The 26,436-nt window shown below is 34.3% G+C and overlaps 1 protein-coding gene across 2 annotated transcripts; it reads left to right on the forward strand.

Moving 5' to 3' along the window:
- The first annotated feature begins 713 nt into the window (after positions 1 to 713).
- Positions 714 to 6,598, forward strand: LOC110630146 (alpha-galactosidase). 2 transcript variants are annotated; one of them, XM_021777480.2, is made up of 14 exons: positions 714 to 1,000; positions 1,486 to 1,627; positions 1,754 to 2,011; positions 2,182 to 2,356; positions 3,310 to 3,371; positions 3,445 to 3,608; positions 3,737 to 3,834; positions 4,226 to 4,284; positions 4,366 to 4,500; positions 4,586 to 4,830; positions 4,918 to 5,068; positions 5,429 to 5,504; positions 5,587 to 5,637; positions 6,083 to 6,598. In XM_021777480.2, the coding sequence occupies exons 1-14, from the start codon at positions 942 to 944 to the stop codon at positions 6,301 to 6,303; spliced, it is 1,896 nt and encodes a 631-aa protein (XP_021633172.1). In that variant the 5' UTR covers positions 714 to 941; the 3' UTR covers positions 6,304 to 6,598. The 2 variants fall into 2 exon arrangements, with proteins under 2 accessions (XP_021633172.1, XP_021633173.1); XM_021777481.2 differs by lacking the exons at positions 5,587 to 5,637; positions 6,083 to 6,598 and having other exon boundaries at positions 5,385 to 5,504.
- Positions 6,599 to 26,436: the final 19,838 nt, after the last annotated feature.

Consider the following 26,436-nt stretch of genomic DNA (forward strand, 5'->3'; position numbering starts at 1 on the left):
CTTTAAGTTTTTAAACAGATTTAATTTCAAAAAATTATTAATGTTTTGTTAATGTAATATTTATTTTTATTTATTTAAAAAAAATATTTAAAGATTTTATTTCTTTAAAAAAAATATTTAAAGATTATAATTATAATTTCATTCACGTTCTTAATATGATAATACGTGTATCTGAATAAATTTAAAAGAGCTCATATTTTATTTCTTCAATTTTTAATCTTCAATTTCTATTTTAAAAAAAAATTATAATTATAGTTTTAAATTTTATTTTAATTTAAGTATTTTATTTATAATTTATAAATAAATATTGTATATTTCAAAAAATAAATATACTATTTATAAATAAATAAGTATTTTTATTTATGATTTATGATTTATAAATAAATATATATATTATTTTTAAGTTTTTAAACAGATTTAATTTCAAAAAATTATTAATGTTTTATTAGTGTAATATTTATTGATAAATTTAGAAATTTATTAATTTTATTCTTTATCAAGATTAAGCTTATCAAAACTTAAATAAAATGTAAATTTATTTAATTAAAAAGATAAAGATTAACCTATTTAATCCTTCAGAAAAATTGAAGGTTAAAAAAAGAAAACCAGCAATTATGGCTTCCTTTTTTTGCTGCTTCCTTTCTTGTATTTTCCCGAACACCGAGTGGAGCGAGAAAATATATATATTTTACCGGGAAAAAGAAAAACAGAGTAAAAAACCTGAAAACGACTAAACAGAGGATTCCAACACGTTAAGTTCTCCACCGTTCACCATTACATTAAATAAAATGCAAAGATTGTCTTCTTTTTAATTACCCATTTATCCTCATCCGTGCTTCTACTCATTATCATTCTCTTTTCATTGATTGATAGCTCAATACTGGAGTATTCTACTATATAGTCTCACTTTCGTTGAGCAGGAGGGAAGTGAATTGGAAACCATGAAGATCTGCTTCTTTATCTCTCTGTTTCTCTTCTTCTTGGCCTTTTCTCTCCACAGGTTCTTCTCTTTTCCTGTATCTGATTTCTTTCCCATTGATACTAGCATTGTTATTTGTTAATTCTGGGTGTTGAAGATGTAAGTAGTTACTAATTGGATAGCTGGATTTTGTTTAGTATGCTATAATTTATCTTAGATTTAATGGCTATGTTGAAATTCGTGAGAAACCCAGAACCTTAAATAATTTCTTGGGACTAGAATGTTTATGCCGCAGCTTGTTGCTAGATATTTTGTTGCTTCCCTTCTCTTGTTTTTTGTTTGTCGGGAAATTTTTTGTAAGGTTACTAATTTCACTAGCTCTTTTTATAATCTAATTTCACTAGCTCTTTTTATAATCGAGGCATCTATCTAGTCCTTTTTTTTTTTTTGCAATCCCAAATTATTGCAAGACATTACAAACTAGGAGCATGGCATGGGTTACACTGAATTGAATGATACTTCATTCTGTCAATTCTCAATGCATATGAAAATAAGATTCGTTTCAGGGTGTCATCTGAGATAGAGCGTGCAAGCTTCCCACCCAGAGGTTGGAACTCTTATGATTCTTTTTGCTGGACTATTTCTGAAGAAGAGTTCTTGCAAAATGCTGAAATAATTTCCCAGCGTCTTAAAGCTCATGGATATGAGGTATAAGCATTGCTGATGACTAAGATTTAACTTCTGTATTGCTGTTTCAATAAGAATGAAAATAGAAAAGTTCTTGTGAGCACAGTGTAATTTGTTTCATGTCTTTTAATTTTTACTCTTGTGCAGTATGTTGTGGTAGACTACCTTTGGTATAGGAGAAAGGTGCCTGGTGCTTACGTGGATTCACTTGGGTTTGATGTAATTGATCAATGGGGAAGGATGATGCCTGATCCGGAGAGGTGGCCTTCTTCCAGAGGTGGGAAAGGATTCACTGAAGTAGCAAAGAAAGTACACAGCATGGGCTTGAAGTTCGGGATTCATGTTATGAGAGGAATAAGTACACAAGCATACAATGCGAATACTCCTATCCTGAATTCTGTCAAGGTATTAGTCGCTATTTATTTATCACCATCATAAATCCCTTAAACCTTTTTTTTTCAATGTCAAAAATAGAATACCCAAGCAAAAAGTGCCATCTAAGACTTAAGCTTAACAATCTCATCTGTTGGTATTCTACAATTAATTATTGAGCATATACTTTCACTTTTAACTAGGGAAATGCTTATGAAGATTTTGGACGACAATGGCGGGCCCGAGACATAGGGATCAAGGAGAGAGCTTGTGCATGGATGCAAAATGGATTCATGAGTGTAAATACTAAGTTAGAAGCAGGAAGAGCTTTCTTGAGGTCACTTTATGAACAGTATGCTGAGTGGGGTGTAGATTTGGGTAAGTGATAATTAACTGAGGTCTAGTTTTATTTAGCCAACACATTCTGAAAAGTGGGTGTCTATCAGTGTCCTTTCAGATTTCATTAGAGGACTAGATAAACTTGCACTGCTTGTGTTTTCAACAATGGTAGACTTCGATAATGCAATGTTCCAGTCTGGTTAATCCATTCTTCCTGTTTTAAGTAAGGAGTAATTACCGTCTATACACAAAATGTAAGGATTACCTCTCTGTGAATGTAACCCTGAACAGAATCAAGAGCGACATTCAAAATTGTGTTGCAAATAAGCCAAGCCAAGTTGAATTTTGGCCTTTTTAAACTTGGTATGTATAAGGTTCCATCTAGCTTTTGAACTCTAACAAGCTCATTTTAAATCTCTCAAAGTAGCTTGAGCTGAGTTTGATCTCAGTTCACAGGCTAGCTCAAATTTGTTGCAAGCTCTTAACTCAGCAAAGAACTAGAAGTCAGAGAGCCTAAAATTAAAGATCTACTCATAACCTTGTGTAACTTTTCATGAAGCTTAATAAAATAAACTTCTTTCTCTAAATGAAATACCTTTTTATATGTTTTAAATATTATTTGATCAAAGAAAGTAAGTATGGCTAAACTAAATTTGTATTCATACGAGCTAAGATACCAACTATAAATTACTTCAAACTGTTCATGACCCTTGTTCAGGTTTGTCTTGTTGGTTAAGCAAGTGTAAAATGTTCATTAGCATTAGAAAACAAAAGTAAATGCATTTTTTTTCTGAGTGGAGCTTTGAACTGTTCAACATAATTTGGTCATTTGCAGTCTTGATTTGAACCAAAACTCCAACTATTGACTTGAATCATGTAGTCCCACAATTTATAGCACGATATATGAGTCGTATCTGAAGAATTTTACAGGATAACTTTGGCAACAATTCAATATTTCTATTTTTTTTGCTCTTTCTTCTGTTTGTTTGCAGTGAAGCATGATTGTGTATTTGGCGATGACATGGATTTAGAAGAGATAACATTTGTTTCAGAGGTAGACAGATCTTTTGGTTAGAAAATTTGCTTTTCTTTTGTGAACAGAGATGATGTTTTAAGATTTTGTTCAGGTTCTGAAAAGGCTTGATCGCCCCATTCTATATTCTCTGTCTCCTGGAACCAGTGTGACACCAGCCATGGCCAAAGATGTAAATGGGTTAGTCAACATGTACAGGATTACAGGGGATGACTGGGATACATGGGGAGATGTAGCAGCCCATTTTGATATTTCAAGGTGGATTAGCCTTTCTATGGGGATTGAGAGCTTAGAGCTTGAATTGGATATTCATCTTTGCTTCCTGTCTATTTGGTGCTTTTCTTTTTCTTCCTTTATTTTGATGCAATATTGCTCTTATGCTTCAGAGACTTCTCTGCTGCTAGTATGATTGGTGCCAAGGGTCTACTGGGGAAGTCGTGGCCTGACTTGGATATGCTACCCTTGGGATGGCTTACTGACCCAGGTGATGAAAATTCACATATTGTTGTTCTCTTTCATTTTATCCTCTTGAGTAAGTTTTGTTCTGAAAAGGATGCAACAAAATAATGTTTGCAATGCAGGGCACTATCACATAAATCAAGTTACTAATAAGTGCCTGCTGTTAGTTTGGGAGAAAAATGGCATATAAAATGAGTAGTGATCAAACTATCCTGGGACAAAGTTAACACATATATTCTATTTAATAAGAAGTGGAAAAAAATTTGTTTTGTCTCTGAACCATGAAGCCTTTAATGCTGTGTCAAGCTTTACCATTTAAGTTTCAAAGCGTTCATAATTATCTTGAGGAGCTTAAGAATTTTACTGGCAGAGTTGAAGATCCTTACATAATTTCATTTGTCTTTTGTCTTTTCTAGGTTCTAACCAAGGTCCGCATAGAACATGTAACCTTAACATAGATGAGCAGAAAACTCAGGTATGGACATGTAACAGTATGCAAATCACTCAATAGTACTTAATAAATGAGTTTCTTTGTTAATTTATTTTCTCTTCACAGATGACTTTGTGGGCAATGGCCAAGTCTCCTCTCATGTTTGGAGGAGATGTTAGAAGGCTTGATGACACCACTTACAATTTGATCACTAATCCTACTATTCTAGAGATAAATTATTTTAGCTCTAACAATAGGGAGGTATGTAAACTTATATTCTTTAATGATTTTGGAATGTTAATCTTCAAAAAATAATATTTTGATGTATCATTATGTTGCATTGCAGTTTCCTTATGTTACTAGAAGAAAGGTTTCTAATACAAAGACTCCCACACGCCGATCAAAAAGATTTCCAAAGGAAGTGAGTACATCAAGTGGACATGTTTTGGGTCTCAATAGCTGCAAAGATCCCAGCGTAAATGGTTGGTCAATTGAAGCTCTTGACCAAGATATGGAACAGATCTGCTGGATGGAGAATTTGGGAAGCCATGGACCTGTATGCCTATACAAGAGAAAGCCTCTTCTGGATTTGTAGCGACTCTTTACCTTTCCTACTTAAGTTGTTCAAATCATAAATGGTTACTTCCACTTCTTTTGACAATATGAACGACCATGTAGGGACCAAGGAATTATTTATGGGCAAAGGAAACTCCATTCATTTGCAAGTGATGGACTGGAGTTTTGCTTGGATGCTTCTGCAAGACAGAAGCTCACTTCAAAGGAATTGAAGAGCCGTTCATTTTCACCCTGCAGATGGGACGCCAACCAGGTACTATTTTTAATTTATTTCTCAAACCGATGCAGAAGAGATGGGGGCACAACACTTCCTTTGGAAAAAAGGAAAGAAATAAGGCAATTGGCACTCTCTTCTCAAATAATTAAGATTTAAATGATTATGGAGTTGTTAAAGCAGAAAACTGAAAACTCATGATTGAAAGTTCCAGCTGAAAATTCATAATTACAGCCAGTGGTTTGTGGAAATGCTTGAGTTATATGTGGTCCCATTCTTCCTATTTCTATTTGAATGACAAGTGCTGTGAATTTGATTTCTTTTTGTTATTGGATTTGACATCTTTTGAAACCAGGGGATATGAATGAAACTTGAAATGTAACTTGTAACTTTTAACAGATGTGGGAGTTGAAATATAATGGGGCCCTTGTGAGCAATTACTCTGGACTCTGTGCTAAGGTCAATTCAGTTCGAGGTAAATTGGAATTGAATCTGATATTCTGCATATTCAATGAGGCCAATTTCACCATAATTTGTGAATACATTGTGAAATGCAGCTAAAACCATTCCCGGTGGAGCTCGGTCTTGGGTTGCAGCTGGAAGGAAAGGTTTGTTTCCATTTGGCTTCAAATATGCACTTGTTACTGGGGTACTCTGAAACTGTCAAGCAGAATGAATTAGATTAACTGATCTGAAAAATGTTTGTTGAAGACGCGAAGTACTGTTTCAGTAATGTTATAATAGACAGATGGCATATATCTTCTATTTTTTCTATTTGTTGGAATTATAGTGACATATAGTCTTCTCATAATCTGTGTTCTTGCACTTGTACAATCATTCATCACCTTTTAGGGGCTTAGATGTTTATTTTATGTAGTTTCCTGCTTCATTTAAAGAGAGTAATCTTTCTCATTTTCTGATATGTGTGCCACTTGGTTGCTTCTCACCATACTCGGGACTGATAAAATAGACACGACTCCAGTTATCTTGAACATATTTTGTTCTTTTACTTCTCAATGTAACAGTGATCTCTTACTTTTCTTGTTTATTCAGGAGAGATATATCTTGCCTTTTTCAATCTGAATCCAGAGAGGACAGTAATATCCGCAAAGATATCAAACATGGGTAAGGTATTTCCTGGAAAAAACTGGAACCAGACTTCATGTAAATGCAGAGAAGTCTGGAGCGGAAAAGATTTCGGAGTCGTAAAAGGTTACATATCAATGGCAGTAGAGATGCATGGTTGTGCACTTTTTGTCCTTAACTGTGACTAGAGTAGATTGATTGGATGCAGAAGAAGTTCTCTGTTTTTGTTTCCATTCCACTTCTCTTCATTGGAGGTCACAGAAATGGAACTGCATCTGCTGAAGCATCTCCTCAGTTGCACAAGTTGTTTAATGTCCTTGACGAGTTCTCTTGAAGTTTCAAGGGTTGATGGAGTATTAATTATCAGTTCATGTATCCTTAACACATATGTACAACAGGATTGCAGTTAAGTTTCAATTGGCAGAAAATCAAACTCTCTTGTTTTTCTTTGTTGCAGGAAAAAATGAAAACAACATTATAAAATATTTGCATAATTAATAAAAATAATAAATATCAAATAAAATTAAATATAATTTAAAAATGAATGATCTATACAAATGAATTCATAATCATTAGACTTAATATATTTAAAACAAATTACATGTTATTTAAATTCATCATAATTTTTCTTTAAATAAATGGAGTCTAAGATCTATACAAATGAATTCATAATCATTAGACTTAATATATTTAAAACAAATTATATGTTATTTAAATTCATCATAATTTTTCTTTAAATAAATGGAGTCTAAGACTTCATTTATTTGCAGAAAATAATTTATATTTAAAAAATATTTTTTATAAAAATTATTTTAAAAATTATTTTTAGCAATATAATTTATTTTTTATTATTTAATTTTAATTTAAAAATAAAATATATTAATAAATTTATATAAAGAGTTTTTAGAGGAAAATAATTTTTTATAAAGAGAATAATTTTTTAAAAAAATATTTAATTTATTTTTTGTCATCAAAATATTTTTTAAATGATTTAATTTATTATTTAATTAAAAAATATTTTAATTAAGTCTAAATATTAAAAAATATAAAAATATATTTTTTTTTATAAAATAAAGGGAGCTAAATAACCATTAATCGATTTTTAAAGCAAAATATTAGTATTAATTTGAAACAAATGAAAAACAATGAGCTTCGGTGATGGAATTCATTCAATTGCATTCCAAAAATAATATTTCAAAAAAAAAATAATTTAAATTAAATACCACTATTCATGTCATCATGCATGATGCCACCATTAATTGAAAAATCATGATCATTTATTTTTAATTATTTTGTTTTTATGCCAAACATGAATGAGGAATCATATTATTCATCTACTTTACCAATAACAATTATCAAACCATCACCGTTCCAAACGAGAATAATATAAAACAATTCCTAATTGTGAAATTTTAAATCAATAAATTAAAGAAAAGAAACGAATTTAATGAATTGTTTAAAATTTAACCGTAGTTGTATAAAAAAATATATTTTAATTTCTATATTCAAATTTTATATTATATAAAGATGGATTTAATTATTAAATTTTTTAAAAATATAATTAGTACTGACTAATAAATATAAAATTTCGCGATTATGAATTATTCTTTTTAATATTAACTTTCAATTCATTTTATTATTGAAGGGGAAGTTTTGACGATTTTTCTTTTTATTTATTTGAATTTTATTATATAAATTTATATTTTTTTTTTTTTTGAAAAGGAGGGATAGAACTCTTTAATTTATTATACGATCATGAAAAATATTCATACAGTCAGCATCCAAGAGGAGCTTAATACTAGATGAAGGCAAATCAATAAGACTCATACCAAAAACTCCACCATGCGCACTATTCGCAAGATAATCAGCTACCATATTAGCTTCCCTATATATTTGCACAACCTTAACCTCCCATTCCCGCCGGATAAGAGCTCTGCAATTAATAACTAAAGACTGCAGTCTATAAACACCACTGCCTTGACCTTGAAGAAGCTGAACAGCAATTTGAGAATCAGTTTGAATAACAATTTTCCGCCATTCCCTACTCCAAGCCACATTCAAAGCATGATATATGGCCCATAATTCTGCCTCAACCACACCACAAACTCCCAACACACAACGAAAACCAAGTAGCCATTTACCAAAACTGTCTCGAAAAGAACCCGCACAGGTTGCAGCTCCTGAATTTTGACGCACACTACCATCTGTGTTGATTGTAATCCACCCTATAGCTGCTGGTGTCCAGGCCACTCTAATCACTCGACATTGACGTTGAATAGAAGAAGGAAAATAACCATTCCATGCTTGATATATTTCCTTAGCCTTGCCCAAGATTAGTGGGCGAGAAACTGATCTTTGGACTCCAAGATTGAAGGACCGTTCATTGCGAAATTTCCATGCCCACCAAACTGTAACCATAAAAACTACAGGCCAAGGAAGCTCACCAATACAAAAAGAGCTTTTAAGACACCAAGACAACCATTCCCGGATATCAACGAAGCCAAAAAAGGTTTGGACTTCACTAGCAGGTAATAAATTAAGCCAGCAACTCTTAATAAAGTTGCAATCTCTTAAAACATGTAGCACCGACTCAGACTAAGTACCACAGCTCATACACAAGTCTGAATTAATCCATCCTCTCCGAAATCGCTGAACATTGACCATAATTTTCTCATGGGCAACTTCCCATAGAAAAACCCGCATCCTCTGCGTGCCAGGTGCTTTCCAAATAAGCTTCCATAATGGTAAGGCAACTGGTAAACCACATTTCTCCACTAGAAAAGAGTACCCCGTTTTAACTGAATACTGTCCACTAATGGAATGTCTCCATATTATTCCATCCCTTGAGTTAGCATCATCATGTAGGCAAATGGGGAGTAAAAATGCTAAAACGAAATCAGGTAGCCATAAAGACAACCGATTCCAATCCCATCCATATCCAGGGATCCAATAATATCTCACAACCACCTCTAATTCCAAAGGATCAATAGGAGCAGAAACCAATCGGAAAAGAGGTCCAACCGAAAGCCAATCATCTTGCCAAAACTTAACATCAGTACCACTACGAACGTCAATAGAAACACCACTAGAAACTAATTGGAGGCCCCAGCATAAAGCCTTCCAATTCATAGAGGCACTAGGAGGTACTCGAAGATTCCAAGAAATTCTACCATTATTATATTTCCAAAGAAGACATGAGATCCATAAGTCAGATGGGTTCATAAATGCCCGCCAACATAATTTACCCATCATAGCTTGATTCATTAATCCAAAATTCCGAATGCCCAACCCACCATTTTGCTTTGGATATAGCAAAGTTTGCCAATTAATCAGATGAACAGCAGAATCCCCACTGTTACCATGCCAAATAAAATTACGACAAAGCCGCTCCATTTCCTTACAAATAGACACCGGCAATTTAATAGATTGCATAGTATAAATAGGAATAGAGTTCAAGACTGATTGGACCAGCATTATTCTCCCTGCTCTAGAAAGTGCACCCGCCTTCCAACCAGCAAGCCGGCTTCGCATATCATCAACCAATCCACGAAATTGTACCTGAGATACTCTACCATGAAGAGATGGTACACCCAAATAACGCCCAAGGTCAGAGACCAAAGGAATTCCTGATTTAGAGGATAAACGAGAGGCTGTAGATGTACTCACATTCGGAGAAACAAAAAGGCTTGACTTTAAAAAATTCACCTTTTGTCCAGAAGCATTACAAAAGACAGTTAAACAATTAATAATAACATCCAGCTGTTCTTCCGTAGCTTCAGCAAACAATACCATATCGTCGGCGAACATGAGATGTGAAATCAACGGACCATTGTTGGAAATAGGAAGTGGATGCCACTCCCCTTGTTCCACCGAATGTTTAATAATATTGGAAAGTTGCTCCACACAAAGCACAAAAAGATAGGATGATAAAGGGTCGCCTTGCCGAACCCCACGAGTGGGCAAAAAAGACTCCAACTTCTCATTGTTCCAAAGAACTGACATAGTAGCAGAATGAACACAATGTCTCACATTCGTTCTCCATAAACTGTAAAAATTAGCTTTCTCCAAGCTCCAATCAATAAAGCTCCATTCCAGCCTATCATAGGCTTTTTCTAAATCAATTTTCAAAGCCATAAATCCATTGCCACCGTTCATTTTCCCCATAGTGTGAAGAGCCTCTTGGTAAATGACTACATTATCCGTGATTTGCCGACCCAGAACAAAACTATTCTGCTCTGGTCCAATTAATGAAGTAAGGACTTGTTGTAACCTGTTCACCAAGACCTTCGTAATAAGCTTATAAAGCACATTACAGAGGCTAATTGGCCGAAATTGAGTAATAAATTCAGGGGTAGCCACCTTCGGTATCAATACCAAAACCGTCTCATTAATCATGCTTGGGAGCTCATTGCCTTGTAAACAAAAAAGAACAAAATCAATCACCTGAGTCCCAACTATTGGCCAAGCCTTCTTATAAAATTCAACAGTAAAACCATCGTCGCCAGCCGCTTTACCACTCGCCATCTGGTCCAATGCTAGCTTAACCTCCTCTGGAGAAAATGGTCTATCAAGTTCTGTAATTTGTGTCGTGGAGAGTACAGGATGGGCATATTGGAAAGGAATATCCAAAAGCTCACCCAAATCAGAAGTATACAAATTGCGGAAAAAATTGATGGCCATACCTTTAAGAACCGACGGATCAGTAACAACCTCCCCCAAATCATTCTTTAAAGCAGAAATACATAATTTTTTCTGTTTGATAGTAGCTGCTAGATGATAGAAATGAGTATTCCGTTCGCCGTTCGCTATCCATTCCTCTTTTGATTTCTGAAACCAGTACATCTCCTCTTGGCGTAGAATCTCTTCCAATCTGCGTTTCAATTTAAATTCAAGCTTTACAAGGCTCCTTGTCCGGCTTTCAGCAAGATCTCTCTGAACACCACCTAACCTGCGTAAAAGCCTTCTCTTGTTAGCAAAGATATTACCGAACTGAGTCCTATTCCACTCTCCAAGCTGAATTTTTAATGTGCTCAGATTATGAATTAGGGAACGATTTGGATCCCAAGAGCATGCAACTACTTGATCAAACTGAGCATGTAGTGTCCAAGCTGTTAAAAACCGAAAAGGACGAACTCCAAAAGCTAGAACCCCTTGAAATTTAATCACAATTGGGACATGATCTGAATGCAATTTAGGTGGATGTTCAACAATAGCATCAACATAATCCAGTCTCCAATCAGTAAATACAAAACATCGATCTAACCGAGCATCTTGATAGGGGACATTTTCGCCACTTCTCTGCCATGTGAAACCACTCCCAACAAACCCCAGATCAATAAGAGAGTGCTTGAAAATCCAGTCTGAAAAATCCTGAGCTCCTGGAGGATTAGAAGAAGAATATCCACTTTGTTCAGATGAGTCCACTACAGAATTAAAATCACCCGCGACAATCCATTTAGAAATGGATAGACTATTTTCTCCAGAAAGAGATTGCCAAAGCTTCCTCCTTAAATAAATATCAGGGCTTGCATAAACTACACTAAACAACCATTTCTCTCCAGTAGAAAAATTAATTGCTACCGTAATGAATTGAGGATCGGTAACAACTAATTCAATTCGAAAACCATCTTCTGACCAAAGCAACCAAATACCACCACTAAATCCGACTGCCTCAACACGGATCCAATTTTCATACCCCAACAAACCACAAACTTCATCAGCCGCTTCTCCAGAAATACGAGGTTCCACTAAACAAAAGATGTTAGGATGATATAGCCTCTTGTATTCCTGAAAAGTGTTGCGAAAAGTAGATGATGCTGCACCATGACAATTCCAGGTTATAATTATCATTAAAATAAATATTAAAAAGAGCATCATCAGATTAATCTCACAAGGGTATCACATACGCTGTTGGTGCTCCAAATGAGCAACCAAGCTAGCAGAAGTCGCCTTATTCAACTCATTCAAAATTGTCCCAGCCACAATCAACGTCACATCATCCTCACTCCCATTGACTGTCTTCTGTCCAGGGACAATATTCGGGCTAGACGGATGAGGGAAAGATGGGTTAAGAAAACCTGGTGGATTTGGAGGCACATGATTCAAGACACTCAACCCCACCTGATCTTCAGAAGAAACAACCCAAGATTCTACCCTCTCCTTCCCATTACCAACAACTACAGTATGCTCAACCTCTGCCGCTGCTTTCCTTGATAATCCAATTCTAGTATTAGGTCGTACTTCCCTAGAAGTCGTAGCAGAGGATGGAATTATCTCGACATTAGCATTATTAGCCACAGCCTGACCTCCTCGTCCTCCACGAAACAGCCCTCTACCACCACGACTCCCTCTCTGGATTCCACCTCCCCTAGATACTACATTATTTGCCCGGTTGCTAGGACGCTCATCATGGACAGCCATGTGAATCTCCTGAGTGCCCAAACTACCATTATTCTGCTCCTCTGGTATGACCTCATCCTCTAAATTAAGTAAAGAGTCAAAACGATTTCCCGTAGACCCATCTGCAACTACCCTTCGAACCTCATCTCTGTCAACTCTCTTAGGCCCAGGCCTGATACTTTGACGATTATCCCTACGTCGATCCCTCCGAACCAACATCCAATCCCCAAAATCCTCAGTAGCAGCGGGATTGACAGGCAAACTCTCAGGCATTTTGTAAGTCTCACGGTTCAGCTCATGACCAACAACAACACCTTGCTGATTAACAGAATAAGGCTGATTAACCTGCATTGGTTTTATACTAGGACAATTTTCCTTCATATGCCCATACTTACCACACTCAAAGCACACCATATGCAAACCCTCATATTCAATCCGGCGAACTCTACGGTGTAGCTTGAATTTAGATAGAAGGGGCTTAGTCAAATCCAATTCCACACAAACTCTGGCAAAATGTCCTCGAGTCACAAGGCTAGTATTAGAGTCAACTTTAACAGGCTCACCTATTTTACGGGCAATGCATAACAAAAGTTCCTCATCATAATATTCAATAGGCAAGCAAGGGAAACGAACCCATACAGTTAAACGTTCTAACACATCCTGAAAAGGGTCAAACTCCGGGCACCATTGACGAATAGTCAAGTAGTGGTCAGCAATAATCCAGGGTCCCTCCGATCTAGCAAAGTCCAAGTCTCCAGAATTAGCGAAACGAACCAAAAAGAAATTGTTATCCAAAGCAATAACATCCATTGGAGCAGAAGGTTTCCAGAGTTCTTTCAATCGTCTACACAAATATGTATAGCCTATTGAACGTCCAAAAAGTTTCACAATAAGGGAATTTTTCCAAGGTCGACACAATCAACGTTTATCCACACTCGAAAGTCTAATCACAGGGCAACGATCATCCTCATCATCCTCCTCACCATCCGAAACAAAATGAAACTCATCGTCTTCAGGAGCCATGTCACTCCCAGAAGCTCCCTGCAGTCCTGGACCGTTTCTATTCGTCACTACATCCTTAAAAGAAGGTCCATTAACAAAACCAAGGTTCACAGGATTATTCTCAGTCTCTATTATCGGATGGTCAGCTGAAGAATCAGGATCATCACAAATCTCATTCAATAAAACACTCATCTCACCATCTTTACGTTTCCTGCGTACACTACGCTGGAGAAGATCATCCTCTTCCATCGAAGTCATTATCCTCTAGCTTGCGAACGACAGAGCAGCAGCAAGCGGTTGTGGCTGGGTGCGGCGTGCGGCGTCTGATCAAATTCTTAAAAATATTTGAAAAAAAAATATTCATTTGTTAATTATTTAAAATTTCTTTGATAAATAAACATATGCACATAAAATTAAATTATCGTGAAAACTATAATAATTTTAATAAATTTTTTTAATTTTTCAATCGATATATATTTGAAAATTTTCCTCCAACCAACTAAAAAAACGATAAAAATAAAGGTTGTTGTGAAGTGGGACATGGCATGGGATTTCGGTAACCACCATATCTAAGATCTCAAGTTTAGTCCTAATTTGATTTTAAATATTTATTTTATTTTGTCCCTCTAATTTTATCCTATCTACAATTTAAATATTTATATTATTTAAATATTTAAACTAAACTAATACAAGTTGATTAAATATATAAAATTTTAATTTTTTAAAATATATAAAAATATTAATAATTTATAAGATAGTATATAACTTAATTTTATTTTAATAAAAAATAATTTAATTTTTTTATTTTAGTTTATTAACAAAATAATTATTACGTTAATAAAATAATTATTCTATTAAAATTATTATTAAATTATAATAATTTAATCATCTAAATTTTATTTTTTATAATAATTTAATCCTTTTAACTATAATAAATTTATAACAATTTAATTTTTATAATTTTATCATCCTTCAAATTTGAATTGACTTATTCAATTTATGAATTTTAAAAGAAAATTTATTTTATTAATAAAATAAAAATTTAAAATTAAATTATTTATTATTAAAAATATAGAGATTAAATTATAAATTTTATTAAATCATAAAAACTATAGTATAAAATTTAAAATTAAATTATTTATTATTAAAAATATAGAAATTAAATTATAAATTTTATTAAATCATAAGAACTATATTATAAATTACCCTAAATATTTTAATCAAGTTATTTGAAAACATACACTAAATAATTAATTTTAATAAAATATAATAATTTATATAATAATTTACATTTAGTTGAGTGGCTAAATTTATATATTATTAAAAAAATTATCAAAATTACAATGGTAAGATAATGATTTTAAAAAATATAATTGTTATTATATTTTTAAAAATAGAGAAATTAAATACATAATTTACTAATTAATGAGACTAAACAAATAAGTTTTATTTGTTTTTCTTATTGGTTACCATATAATTAAATATTAAATAGGTAAAAATAAATACATGACGTCATTGTTTGAATTAGCATCCAGAAAGGCGGCGGTTAAAACTTACAAGCAAAAGCAAAGACTACTTCTTTCCACTTGGCGGCCGCCACACAGATTTCCATTTCAGCCCAGCTTCATGAAAGCATGGCCACATCGATAATTTTTTTTATTTAATTTAAAGGTGTAAAATAATATTACTGAAAACAAAAAATATAATTTATAGTGAATAAATTAATTTATTTTTATAATAAATTTTATTTATTGCTTAAGTTTAAGTAATATTCTAATTAAAATAATAATTTGTATTAACTTAAATATAACAAATAAATAAAAAATTAAATAACTAAATAGTAAAAATGATAAATTTATAATAAATTATTTAAAAAATAACAATTTTATGAACAGTACTTTGCAAAACGACAATGATAATGGAATTACCTTAACGTGTTGGTCTGGTTGAGGTTTAGTTGTCTGTCCCACAGCCTAGGCAGAGTCTAAAGTTCCATTATAGAAGTCAAAATTCAACGACCAGAATCAGTTAACTTTTCCGATTAAAATTATTCTTTAATCCATTAATTATAATTAAATTGCCTACTTGCCCCAATACTTTGGGACTACTGCACTTTCTCCCTACATTTATCACTTAATTATATTACTAAAAAAAAAAACTAGATTTCAAATTTTAAGAAGCTGATTACTAATAAGTTAAGTTGTTGGTCAACTCGTTTATTAATTAAATGAAAATTTAAAAATTAAATCTAAAATTGACTTTTTTTTTTTTTTTAAATAAAAAATTGAAAGTGTAGAACCTTAGATCTCTCAAGTTTATTAAGATAGACTTTCTATCAGACTAAGTCTCGGAGTGCTCTAAAATTGACTTGTTAAAATAATATATCAAACTAAATTAAATTTTTATTAACGTAAATTTTTAAATAATTCAGCAGAAAGACGGATTTAAGGCTCTAGTTGTTATCCCTATTTTTTATTTCAAATTTTTATTCTTTAATTATGTTATTTAGTAAAAATAGATGGTAATATATTATTATTTAATTTTTATAATTTTAAATAATTATTTAATTTTACCATTATCATAAGGTATTAAATGTTTCACAATTTAAAAAGCTAAAAATTATTTAGACTCTATATATTTTATGATAATTTTTAAAAAAATAGTTTTCACATTTTTTGACATTTGGTATATTTAAAAAAATTAATTAATATAAAATATTTTACAGATTAAATGAAAAATGAAGTGATGCTTTATATATAAAAATTTTATTTCTACCCCTATATATAAATTTATTAATATTTTTTATTTTTTAAATTAAAATTAAGCAAATGAAAATAAATTATTCCACTGTAAATTATTTTTCACGAAAATATTTTTTATAATTTTTAAATATTCATAAATAAATAATTTTTTAAAGTAGATAAATAACTAAATTATGAATATTAAATGGTATTTCTTTTTCTTTTGGATTTTATTATCGGAAGTTACATCACAATTAATTTTTAAGATTTTTGAAGGAGGGATAAACGTGTACACTTAAGTAATTAGAAATTAAAATTTCATATCAATATATGAATTTTATTATATTTTAAATATTTTTTTTAAATTTTAAATAATATATTAATTTTAAATTGAATAGTCAAAAATAAATAATATTCAATTTAAATAAACAAAACTAATCAAACTAAATTAACTTTTTTTTTCAGGTGATTTAATTTTTAATACTGTAAATTAGAAAGTCTCCTAATACACGTGTGGTTGGATGAACTTAAGGAAATTTTTTTCATACTGTAAATTCAATTAATTGAAATTTTTAGCTCAATAGATTTTTTTTCTTTTTTTTTTTTTCAAGTATAAAAGGGATGGGATTCAGTAGACAATGTAATAATAACTAGACTATAATCCCTACTTGTATTTAAAAAGTATTTTAAAAAAAATACTGTGAAAAATATTTTTTTTATAAAATAATTTAAATTTTTATTATTTAATTTTAATTTTAAAAATAAAATAATTTATATTTTTGTATGAAAGTATAATTAGAATTAGGGTACGCAGTCGGTTAGTTCAATTTAAAATTAACCTGAATCGAATGAACTGAACCGAATGAACTGAAAACTAAAATTTTAGGATTTATGAAAATCGAACCGAATCGAACTGAATTGGTCTGATTCGGTTTGATCAATTTCGATTTTTAATAATTTTTTATTTTTTTACACTTTATTTTTAATATTTTAAAATTTAATTAAAATATTTTAATTTTAATATAATTTAATTTCTATATATTATTAAAAATAATATATTATTATTACTAATCGATTTGATTCAATTTTTTTCTGATTAAAACCGAATAGAAATGAAATAACCGAAATTTTTAAAATTAAAAATCAAACCGAACCGAATTGAATGAAAAATCGGATTGAATTTTAAAATTAATTCAATTTAATTAATTTTTTAATTTAAATTAAATATTAATCACCCTATTAGAATCGACGTAATGTGATCATAATGTGGACTTTTGCTCAACGGCTTAAGAAGAAAGTCTCCCAATAGCACTATAAGGATTTTTCTATTATTAATTAATAAAAAAATTATTATTAATAAATTTAATAATGGATTAATATATCTGTTATTATAAACTGTATTACTAATTCAATAATAACAGATTAATTATATATTATTAATTTTATAACAGATTTCTTTGCTAATGTAATAAAATGAAAAAAATTACAAAAATTAAATTGATTACTAAATTTAATAACGGATTAGTAATTTGTTATTAATGCTCTATTAATTTAATAAAATAAAAATTATATAATTAAATGTGGAAAACAAGAAAAATAAGAAAAATGAGAATAGAAAAAAGAGGAAAAAAGAAAATGGAAGAAGAGTAGGATGTAAAAATAAAGAGAAAATAAGGAAAAGTGAAAAATTAAATAATATGAGAAGAAAAAAAAATAGAAGCGAATTATGATAGAAAAAGAAAAAATAATGTAAAAATAATTAGACTAAAACTCCCTATTTGTATTTGAAAAGTATTTTTTAAAATAAAATATTTTATGTGAAAAACAATTTTATATGAAATAATTTATTTTTATTATTTAATTTAAATTTAAATATAAGATATATTAATAAATTTAGGTGTTTAAATAATATTATCAAAATATAGACAATAACTTTATCAATAATAGAAAAAAATATATTTTAAAATAAAAGAAAAGTTTTTGACTAATTTTATTAAATACATTCAGTATTAAATAATATATAAAATAATATTTTTTCTGATAAATATTTTTCATAAAATAAAAGAATCAAAATGTATAGTTATAATAATATTTAAAATTAAATTATTAAAACTCAAATTAAAATAAAAACTTATTAACTATTGGACAGAAATCAGCATGTCATCAATAACATGTAAAAAACAGAAATGAGAACTTAGTTAACTGTAATTTAAATTTTATTTATTCTGCTGTAAAACTTCAACCAGCTTTAATTTTTTTTTTAAATGAAAAAGTTAATATCATTTTATTAAGAATATATTTACAAAATTTAAAGTGATAATTTCTAATTTTTAATAATTTGTAAATGATATTAATTAATTTTTATTTAATTATTATAATTTTTTAAATTTAAACGTTTACTAAATTATAATTCTAATTTAAGTATCCAACGAGTTATTTATTTTAAATGATATATAAATCACAAAAAGTATGGTAAAAATTACATATTTAACCTAAGTATTTATTAAAAAAATCTATTGGATAAAAAAATTTAGTATTTTATATTTTTTTATGCTTATAGTTTTTTTTATATATATAACAAAATTTGATTTTTTAATTAATTTAAATTGATTGAAACTAATTTTCAAATTTAATTATAATTATACAAAATTTTAAAAATTTACTGTACAAACTTAGAAAATAATGTGGCTGAAATGAAATTATGCCACGATTGGTCACAATATAAAAAAAACAATGTGAAGTGATTGACGTCTATAACAGTTATTCCGACACTTAAATCAGTAAACTGAAAAATTTGACAAATGTAAGAAATTGCTTAAAAGTTAAGGATAGTTGTGTAAAAATGTGTACCTTGGTCTCTCCAATTATTAGTTTTTATACTATAAAATAATGAAATTAATTATTGCATCTTCTGAAAATTTAGTTGATACCGACTAATTGATAGAGATCTCTTGATTATAGGTGTGATGAGGATATGCTGAATTGTACGTGCTAACGGTAACTTTATATGAAGAGTCGAGCTATTCAGGAGAGGGCGAGTTTTAATAAAGAACCGGGTGCTATGGTGTTTGGGTCTTTCTTTTCAAGGGTGAAATTTCATATTGATTTATCATACTCTTACCACGTGTCCCTGTTTTATGGTAACAGCTCATAACTTATTTTGGGCGATTATTGTGTTACATCAGAGATCCATCGGAGATCTACCCGCTGGTTTTCGATTCATCAGATTCAAAGATGATAATTGTGTTCACGATTTTGAGCACGTGGCATATCTAGATTGGCTTTCCATATTCGCGTTGCTCTGCTTGTCCCTGATCATAAATGATGATTGTCTTATTTTTCGAGTTGCATTCAAAACTTGTCGTCGAAACCTTCATATGAAAACCCTACTTCTCCTCCAAATACCACTTTTACTCACAACTGACTTCTGTGCTTTAGAAAAGTTTCGACTACACGTTTTTTTCATTCATACACTTAAGGTAATTCCTATTCGCTTTCAGTTTCATAGCAATGAATAGAAACACTTATTCTTCTGCTTCTGGTGGAAGCTCAGCCTCAAACTCCTCCTCCAGCAACCTCATTCACGCTCTTGCTCCCATTGTTTCGCTAAGGGCTGTCTATGAAAGTGAAAGCGTATTGATCAACGACATCCCTTTTGTACTGATTGAGAAAGACATAGACCGCCTACACGCTCAATACCACATCTCTTGAAAAATCTTTCGTGTTTTCACTCCATCTCCGAGTATTCATATGGATGACCAAATTCCCACAAACGACACCATCATTGTAACGACCCGAAAATCGGACCGCTACCGGCGCTAGGATCCAGATCGGCTTAAGGCAGCCAGGACCCGTAGCAAGCCTGACATGTAACCTGTAAACCTGTTTAATCCCATACATGATCAACAATCATACATAAAAATTAAAACTTTTCTTTCATTCATTCCTCATACACCAAACTCAACCTGTGCATGCACTAAAACATAATCTTACTCATAAACTTGACCCCTCTGTGGGATCTCATCAATGCCCCAATGGGCGATATACATGTGTTGAGTTGGCTACCATCTATATCATAAAACATCTAAGATCATGTATTTAAAAGGGATAACAACATCCATAGGGTCAAGCACAACTTCTAATCCTCATTATCATTATACATAACATAACTATTCAACTTTACATTATCTTACAATTTATCATGTCCACTTTCTAACTATTACAAACATAAGACTTTACTCTTCTTGACTTCTCTGTCTAGCCCGTACCTGCAATCCTGGGGGATTAGGGAAAAGGGGTGAGCTACTAGAGCCCAGTGAGCAGAATAATAGAAAACATTTAAATCTCATGCCATCATGTAATGCAACACATCACAACAAATCACATCTCGGATGGTATTGTCACCAATAGTCCTCTACATTCCAAAGTGCCGGGACGTAGAATGGGTACAACCGGTCTTTCTCTTAACATAACATATCATGCATACCAATGTGCCAGGGACGTAGAATGGGTACAACCTGGACTTCCATACCATATCATGCCGTAGCATCATCATACCTTATGAGGACTAAAGGGTCATTCAATAACCAATCCACATCAACATCATAAATGCAATGCAACATATTCGTGATTTCTAATGCAAACAACCTAATTCATCACATGGCATTCATGATGCATGAACATGCTCAACTTTATAATTCATTTGCTTTAAAAACATAAAGGTTTATTCTACTCACCTCTTGGCTAGCTCTGACAAAGACTGGAGCAGCTGACTCACTGCTGGGGTCCTCGGTTCCTCGGGTCCGAACCTACACAGGTGGACTCAAATGAGGGACCAAACAACTAGAATATAACTCTAAAAACATCCCCCAAAAACCCCCTAAAACACCTCAAAACAATCATGCAAAAACATGCAAAGGAAGGCTGAACAGGGCAGGTTCGGCGGCACCTTCGGCGGCCGAAAGTCCCAGACAGAGACTGTAAGACCCCGCTCGTTCAGACATCGGAATTCCTACCGTCCGGTGGAATCTCGGGTGTCGGATCCTCTTTGGGGGGTAGAGCAAGGGTAAAGGAAAGGTTTTCTAAAATGTTTTTCAGTGTTTTATGGTTTTAAATAGAAAAGAGTTGAGTTTTTGAAGAGAAAGGCCAAGGAGGGAAAATCAGAGGTTCGGCTGCCGAAGGTTAAGTTCGACCGCCGAACATGTGAAGGCTTCGGGAGCGCCTTTGGCCTCCGAAAGTCTTGTGGGAGCAAGCCAAGGTTTGGCCGCCGAAAGTGAGGTTCGGCCGCCGAACATGCATGAGTTTAGGGGGCACGTTAGGCTGCCGAAGGTTGATGACCAGGCCACCTATAAAGAGCCCTCAGATCGGAAATGGGCGAGTTTTCTCCCCATTCTCGAACTCAGGTGAGTTTCTGCCCTCCCTTGGTTGCTTGTGTGTCTTCTCTTCAAAATCCCTCAAGTTTTCATAAGATCTACCCTTGGTTTGAAGTTTTGAAGCTAAAATAGAAGTTTTGGGAGCTTGGAGCTTTTGGAGCTTGGATTCTCCACACCTCCGAGTTAGGGATCGCACCAACCCTCGATCTTCAAGAGGTAAGTGTAGATCTTGGTTTCCCTTGAGTTTTCATGAAGTTTTAAGTAAGTTTTATGAAGGTTTTATGTTGGAATGGGTAGATATGCATGTTAAGGGTTTATGTGGGTTTTATGCCCAATGTATGTTATGTGATGATGTGTTGAGGAGTTTAAGCTAGTTTCTTTGCTCTCTTTGCTTGTGGGAGTGTGTATGCATGCTTGGGAGAGAGTATGTGAAGTTTGGGGTTGTTTTGTGAGGTTTGGGAGGCTGGTATGCACGAAGGCTGAGTCCTGGATGAACTCAGGTTCGACCGCCGAAGGTAGTTTCGGCCGCCGAACGTGCCTATGGATGCATGGTTTGGCCGCCTAACCTTACCCCCGAAAGCTGAGTTTTGGCTTGAAAGCAGACTTTCGGCCGCCGAAGGAAGGATTCGGCCGCCGAAAGTGCCTGTCTTTCGGATCTGGAGTGAGGGTTCGGCCGCCGAAGGTGCCGCCGAACATGCATGACTTTCGTCTCTGGAGGGGACCTTCGGCCGCCGAAAGTGCCGCCGAAAGTGCCTGTCCAGCCTTTTCATGGCTGTTTTCTATGCATGGTTCAGTGATGTTTAGAGGGGTTTTTGGGTAGTTGCTTATGAGTTGTTAGAATGTGTTTAGTACCTCATGTGAGTCCATCTGTGTAGGATTGGACCTGAGGGGAGGTGTCTAGCTTCAGTGCTAGTTGACCCTGAGTTTGTTGAGCAGTGGCTTCAGGTGAGTAGAACTAAACTTAATCTTTTATTTTAAGAAAATCAAATGCCTAAAGCATACTCATACATCATGTTATGTAATAGGATGATTGCAGTAGTTTCACCATGCCCATGCACCATGTTCGTATGTGATAGGATGATTGCATTAGTTTCACGAAGGTGACGCATTGCATAATTTGCTGTGTATATGATGAGATGGGTGGACCAAGGCGACCTCAATAGCCCATAAGTCTGTCAATGAGTCTTTGTCAATCGGGCGAGTACATGTAGGAAAGCCCTATGAGAGCTCCTTCGGGGCATGTTTTGACAGAGGGAATGTTGGGGTCATGTCTAACCCTGAGGGGAAGGACGTTATGAGAACCCTCTAAAATCACCCGCGAGAGGAAGAGATTTGCTAGCGTGAACTCAAGCGGGGGTGAAATGTTTGTTGTGCAATGATTGTGATTTGACGCATTTCATGAAAGCATGGAAAATAAAAAGAAAGAATGAAATGAAATAAAATATAAATAATATAAAGAAATAATAATAATAATAATAATAATAATAATAATGATGATAAAATAAAAGTGAAATAATAAAATTATATATTTTCTCTGTTTCTACTCACTGGGCTCTTGTAGCTCACCCCTTTCCCCTAACCCCAGTTTTGCAGGGCCAGAGTAAGTAAGCCAGAGTTCAGTCAGAGTAAGCTATGGGGAAAGAAGAGGTTCAAGCATGGGTTGCCATGTTTGGTTGTAATAGCTTAGTTGTGTTTTGTTAATGTATAAGAGATGATATGTTATGTAATGCTATGTATGTTTGTTTGCTTGTATAGCGTAGTTATGGACATGATGATGTATGGACATGATAGATGGACTTGATGTATGGTCCTTATGGATATATGGGATATGAATGAATAGAAAGAGTAATGAGCTTAATGTAAAGAGATAGAGCCAAGTTAAGAAAAGTATATGTATTGTGGTATAGAGTTGTGCTTTGTCTAGTGTTTGGTTAGTCCCTTGGTTATGCATGATCTTTTTGAAAGGCAATGAAATGGATGATAAACGTTTTTATATTGTATACAATGTTTTCAGAATGTTTTAATCTTATGAGTTTTGAATGGCCCGTGAGGGAAGAAAAGGGTTCCAATCCCTTGACCCAAAGCGGATATGTTTTAAAGCAAGCTTGATGACCCTTTTGGTATGAGGTTCTATGTTTGCATGCATAGGTCAAGCTGAGGTAAGGAAAACAAGTTTAAAGGTTTTTATGAGACCAAAGCTTAAGTTTTATGAAAATGTTGATCATGTATGGGATTATACCTAGAGTTTCAGGATGTTTAGAGGCTTGCTACGGGTTCTGGCGGCCTTAAACCGATCTGAATCCTAGCGCCGAGCAGGTCGGAGCCGCTACAGAGGGGTACCGGTTTCCGGGCTGTTACAGTTGGTATCAGAGCATAGGTTCCTCAAGAGTACGGTGTTTTGATGCGAAGATGCTCGGACATCGGAAAGAGGTTGTGCTAGATGTTAGTGAGGCAAGCACATTAAGAAAGATTAAGAGTAAAATCATGTCCACTAGGATAGGATGAGGAGTTTTGTCTTGCTTGATGATGTGTAATGCCATGTGTGATGCATGTGCATTTATGTTGTATTATGGATGTTGATAGTCCCTTCGCTGCGAGATGGCATGATATGTACTGATATGAGAGGAGTTGAGCGACCAAGAGTGGCCCTTGGCACAGTTAGTCATGGCATGTTCTGCTATGTTGTAGGCTGTAGGTGACAGGTTCATCCATGATATATGTTGCATGAGGGGTCATGTGTTTATCACATGGACCATATGATATGATGACATGCTATGTGATGTGATGCTTATGTTTGCCTTTGTGCTTGTGTGCCTGTTGTGTTTCAGACAAGCTGAGATGCAAGGTGCTAGGAGCTCTATGGAGTCAGATCCATCTGAGTGGGAAAGTGAGCCTTTTCCCCTTGCAAGGTCAGGTGGAGATGACAGAGCAAGAGACCCTGAAAGGTCTGTAGAAGTCAGCAGAGAAGTTATGGTGCAGAGGAGGGATGTAGGTTTGCAAGTGAACATGGATAACGAATGTATGGTGTCTGAAGATGAGGCCCAGACTAAGGATTCTAGGATCTCTAGTTCAGGCGAAGTTGAAGTTGATCCCTCCATGCTGAGTACAGCTGCCAAGAGAGGTAGAAAGTGGGGAAGAGCCAGAACCCCTAAGCAGTGGGGTAGAACTAGAAAGGGTAGGTTGTGGAAGAAGTTTAGGCTAGATGCTGAGGATGGTTCGAGTTCTGGCCGAGGTCCTACAAGATGTTTAAGGTGCGGAAGGTTGCACAGAGGGCCTTGTCGAGTTGAGACAACGGCATGCTTCAGGTGCGGACAGGAAGGGCACTTCGCACGTGATTGTCCTACTGCGCCCATGAGAGAGTGGTCCCAATAGCGAGCTACAGGTGTTGTAGCTCAAGCCAGTGATCGAGGAAGAGGAGCAGACACATCGGACACAGTGGTGCCAGGTACACTCACTTGTTCGTGTTCTGATGTGTGTGTTTTGTACCTCTGGTGTTTCCTTTTCTTTAGTTGCTCTAGGAGTCCTCCGACGGTTGAATTGATAGCTTCTGGGTGTAGAGTGTTCTCTTTGGATAGTAGACCCGGGTAAGATCCATCTGTGGCTGAGATTCAGGCCAGTGTCCGATGAGGGTAGATGCCTTCCACCCGAGCATGAGGTCCTAGACTTGAGTGTCTGGATGTCAGCCGGGGGATGGATTGGTTTTCTACTTGTGGAGCTGGTGATACTTGCGTCTGCAGCGCAAGGTGGTCGGGATCGAAATGCAGAATGGGTCTGAGGTAGGCTTCAGAGGGGACCGTGTAGGATGCCTAGAAGTTGGATGTCAGCTCGTCAGGCTCGTAGAGTGTATAGGAATGGTTAGTAGAGAGTTCTAGCTCGGGTTTGTGAGCTGAGTAGGCAGGTCTAGGAACCAGCCCTAGTGCCATAGATAGAGCGAGTGTTCAGAGATTCCAGGCTAGTATCAGGTTTACCATCGGTCAGGGAGGTAGAGTTTGGTTTAGAGGTGGTACTTGGTACCAGAACCGTTTCTCTCTTTCCTCACAGGATGGCACCTGCAGAGTTATAGGAGAAGTGTAGGAGTAGTAGAGTGCTTGGTAGACAGGGGTTTTATCTGACTCAGTACCTCACCCTGGAACGCTCCAGAGTTGTGAGGGAAAGGAAGGATGGATCCTTGAACCCTTGTAGCGACTGTCAGCAGTTGTGCAGGGTTACTACTGGGAGTAGGTAACCTCTACCTTGGATTGATGATCTACGGGATCAGCTAGCAAGAGTCGGTTGTTTTCCTAGATCTGAGATTCAGTTTTAGGTTGTGAAGCTTAGAGAAGAGATTAGTGGCAGAGTAGAGAGTAAGAGTATAGCAGAAAAGAGTAAGGGTAGAATAGAAAGCAGAAGAGAAGAGCAAGATCAGTGAAGGAAGAAGAAGAGAAGGATCAGAGTAGCGCAGCAGAAGCTTGTGGCGTTCAAGCGCAAGTTTGAGGTTTTGTGTGTTTTTGTTTGAACATTCGGGGACGAATGTTCTGTAAGGGGGGAAGAATGTAAGACCCCGCTCGTTCAGACATCGGAATTCCTACCGTCCGGTGGAATCTCGGGTGTCGGATCCTCTTTGGGGGGTAGAGCAAGGGTAAAGGAAAGGTTTTCTAAAATGTTTTTCAGTGTTTTATGGTTTTAAATAGAAAAGAGTTGAGTTTTTGAAGAGAAAGGCCAAGGAGGGAAAATCAGAGGTTCGGCTGCCGAAGGTTAAGTTCGACCGCCGAACATGTGAAGGCTTCGGGAGCGCCTTTGGCCTCCGAAAGTCTTGTGGGAGCAAGCC

Source organism: Manihot esculenta, chromosome 13 (genome assembly GCF_001659605.2).
Source record: "Manihot esculenta cultivar AM560-2 chromosome 13, M.esculenta_v8, whole genome shotgun sequence".
NCBI classification, from domain to species: Eukaryota; Viridiplantae; Streptophyta; class Magnoliopsida; order Malpighiales; family Euphorbiaceae; genus Manihot; species Manihot esculenta.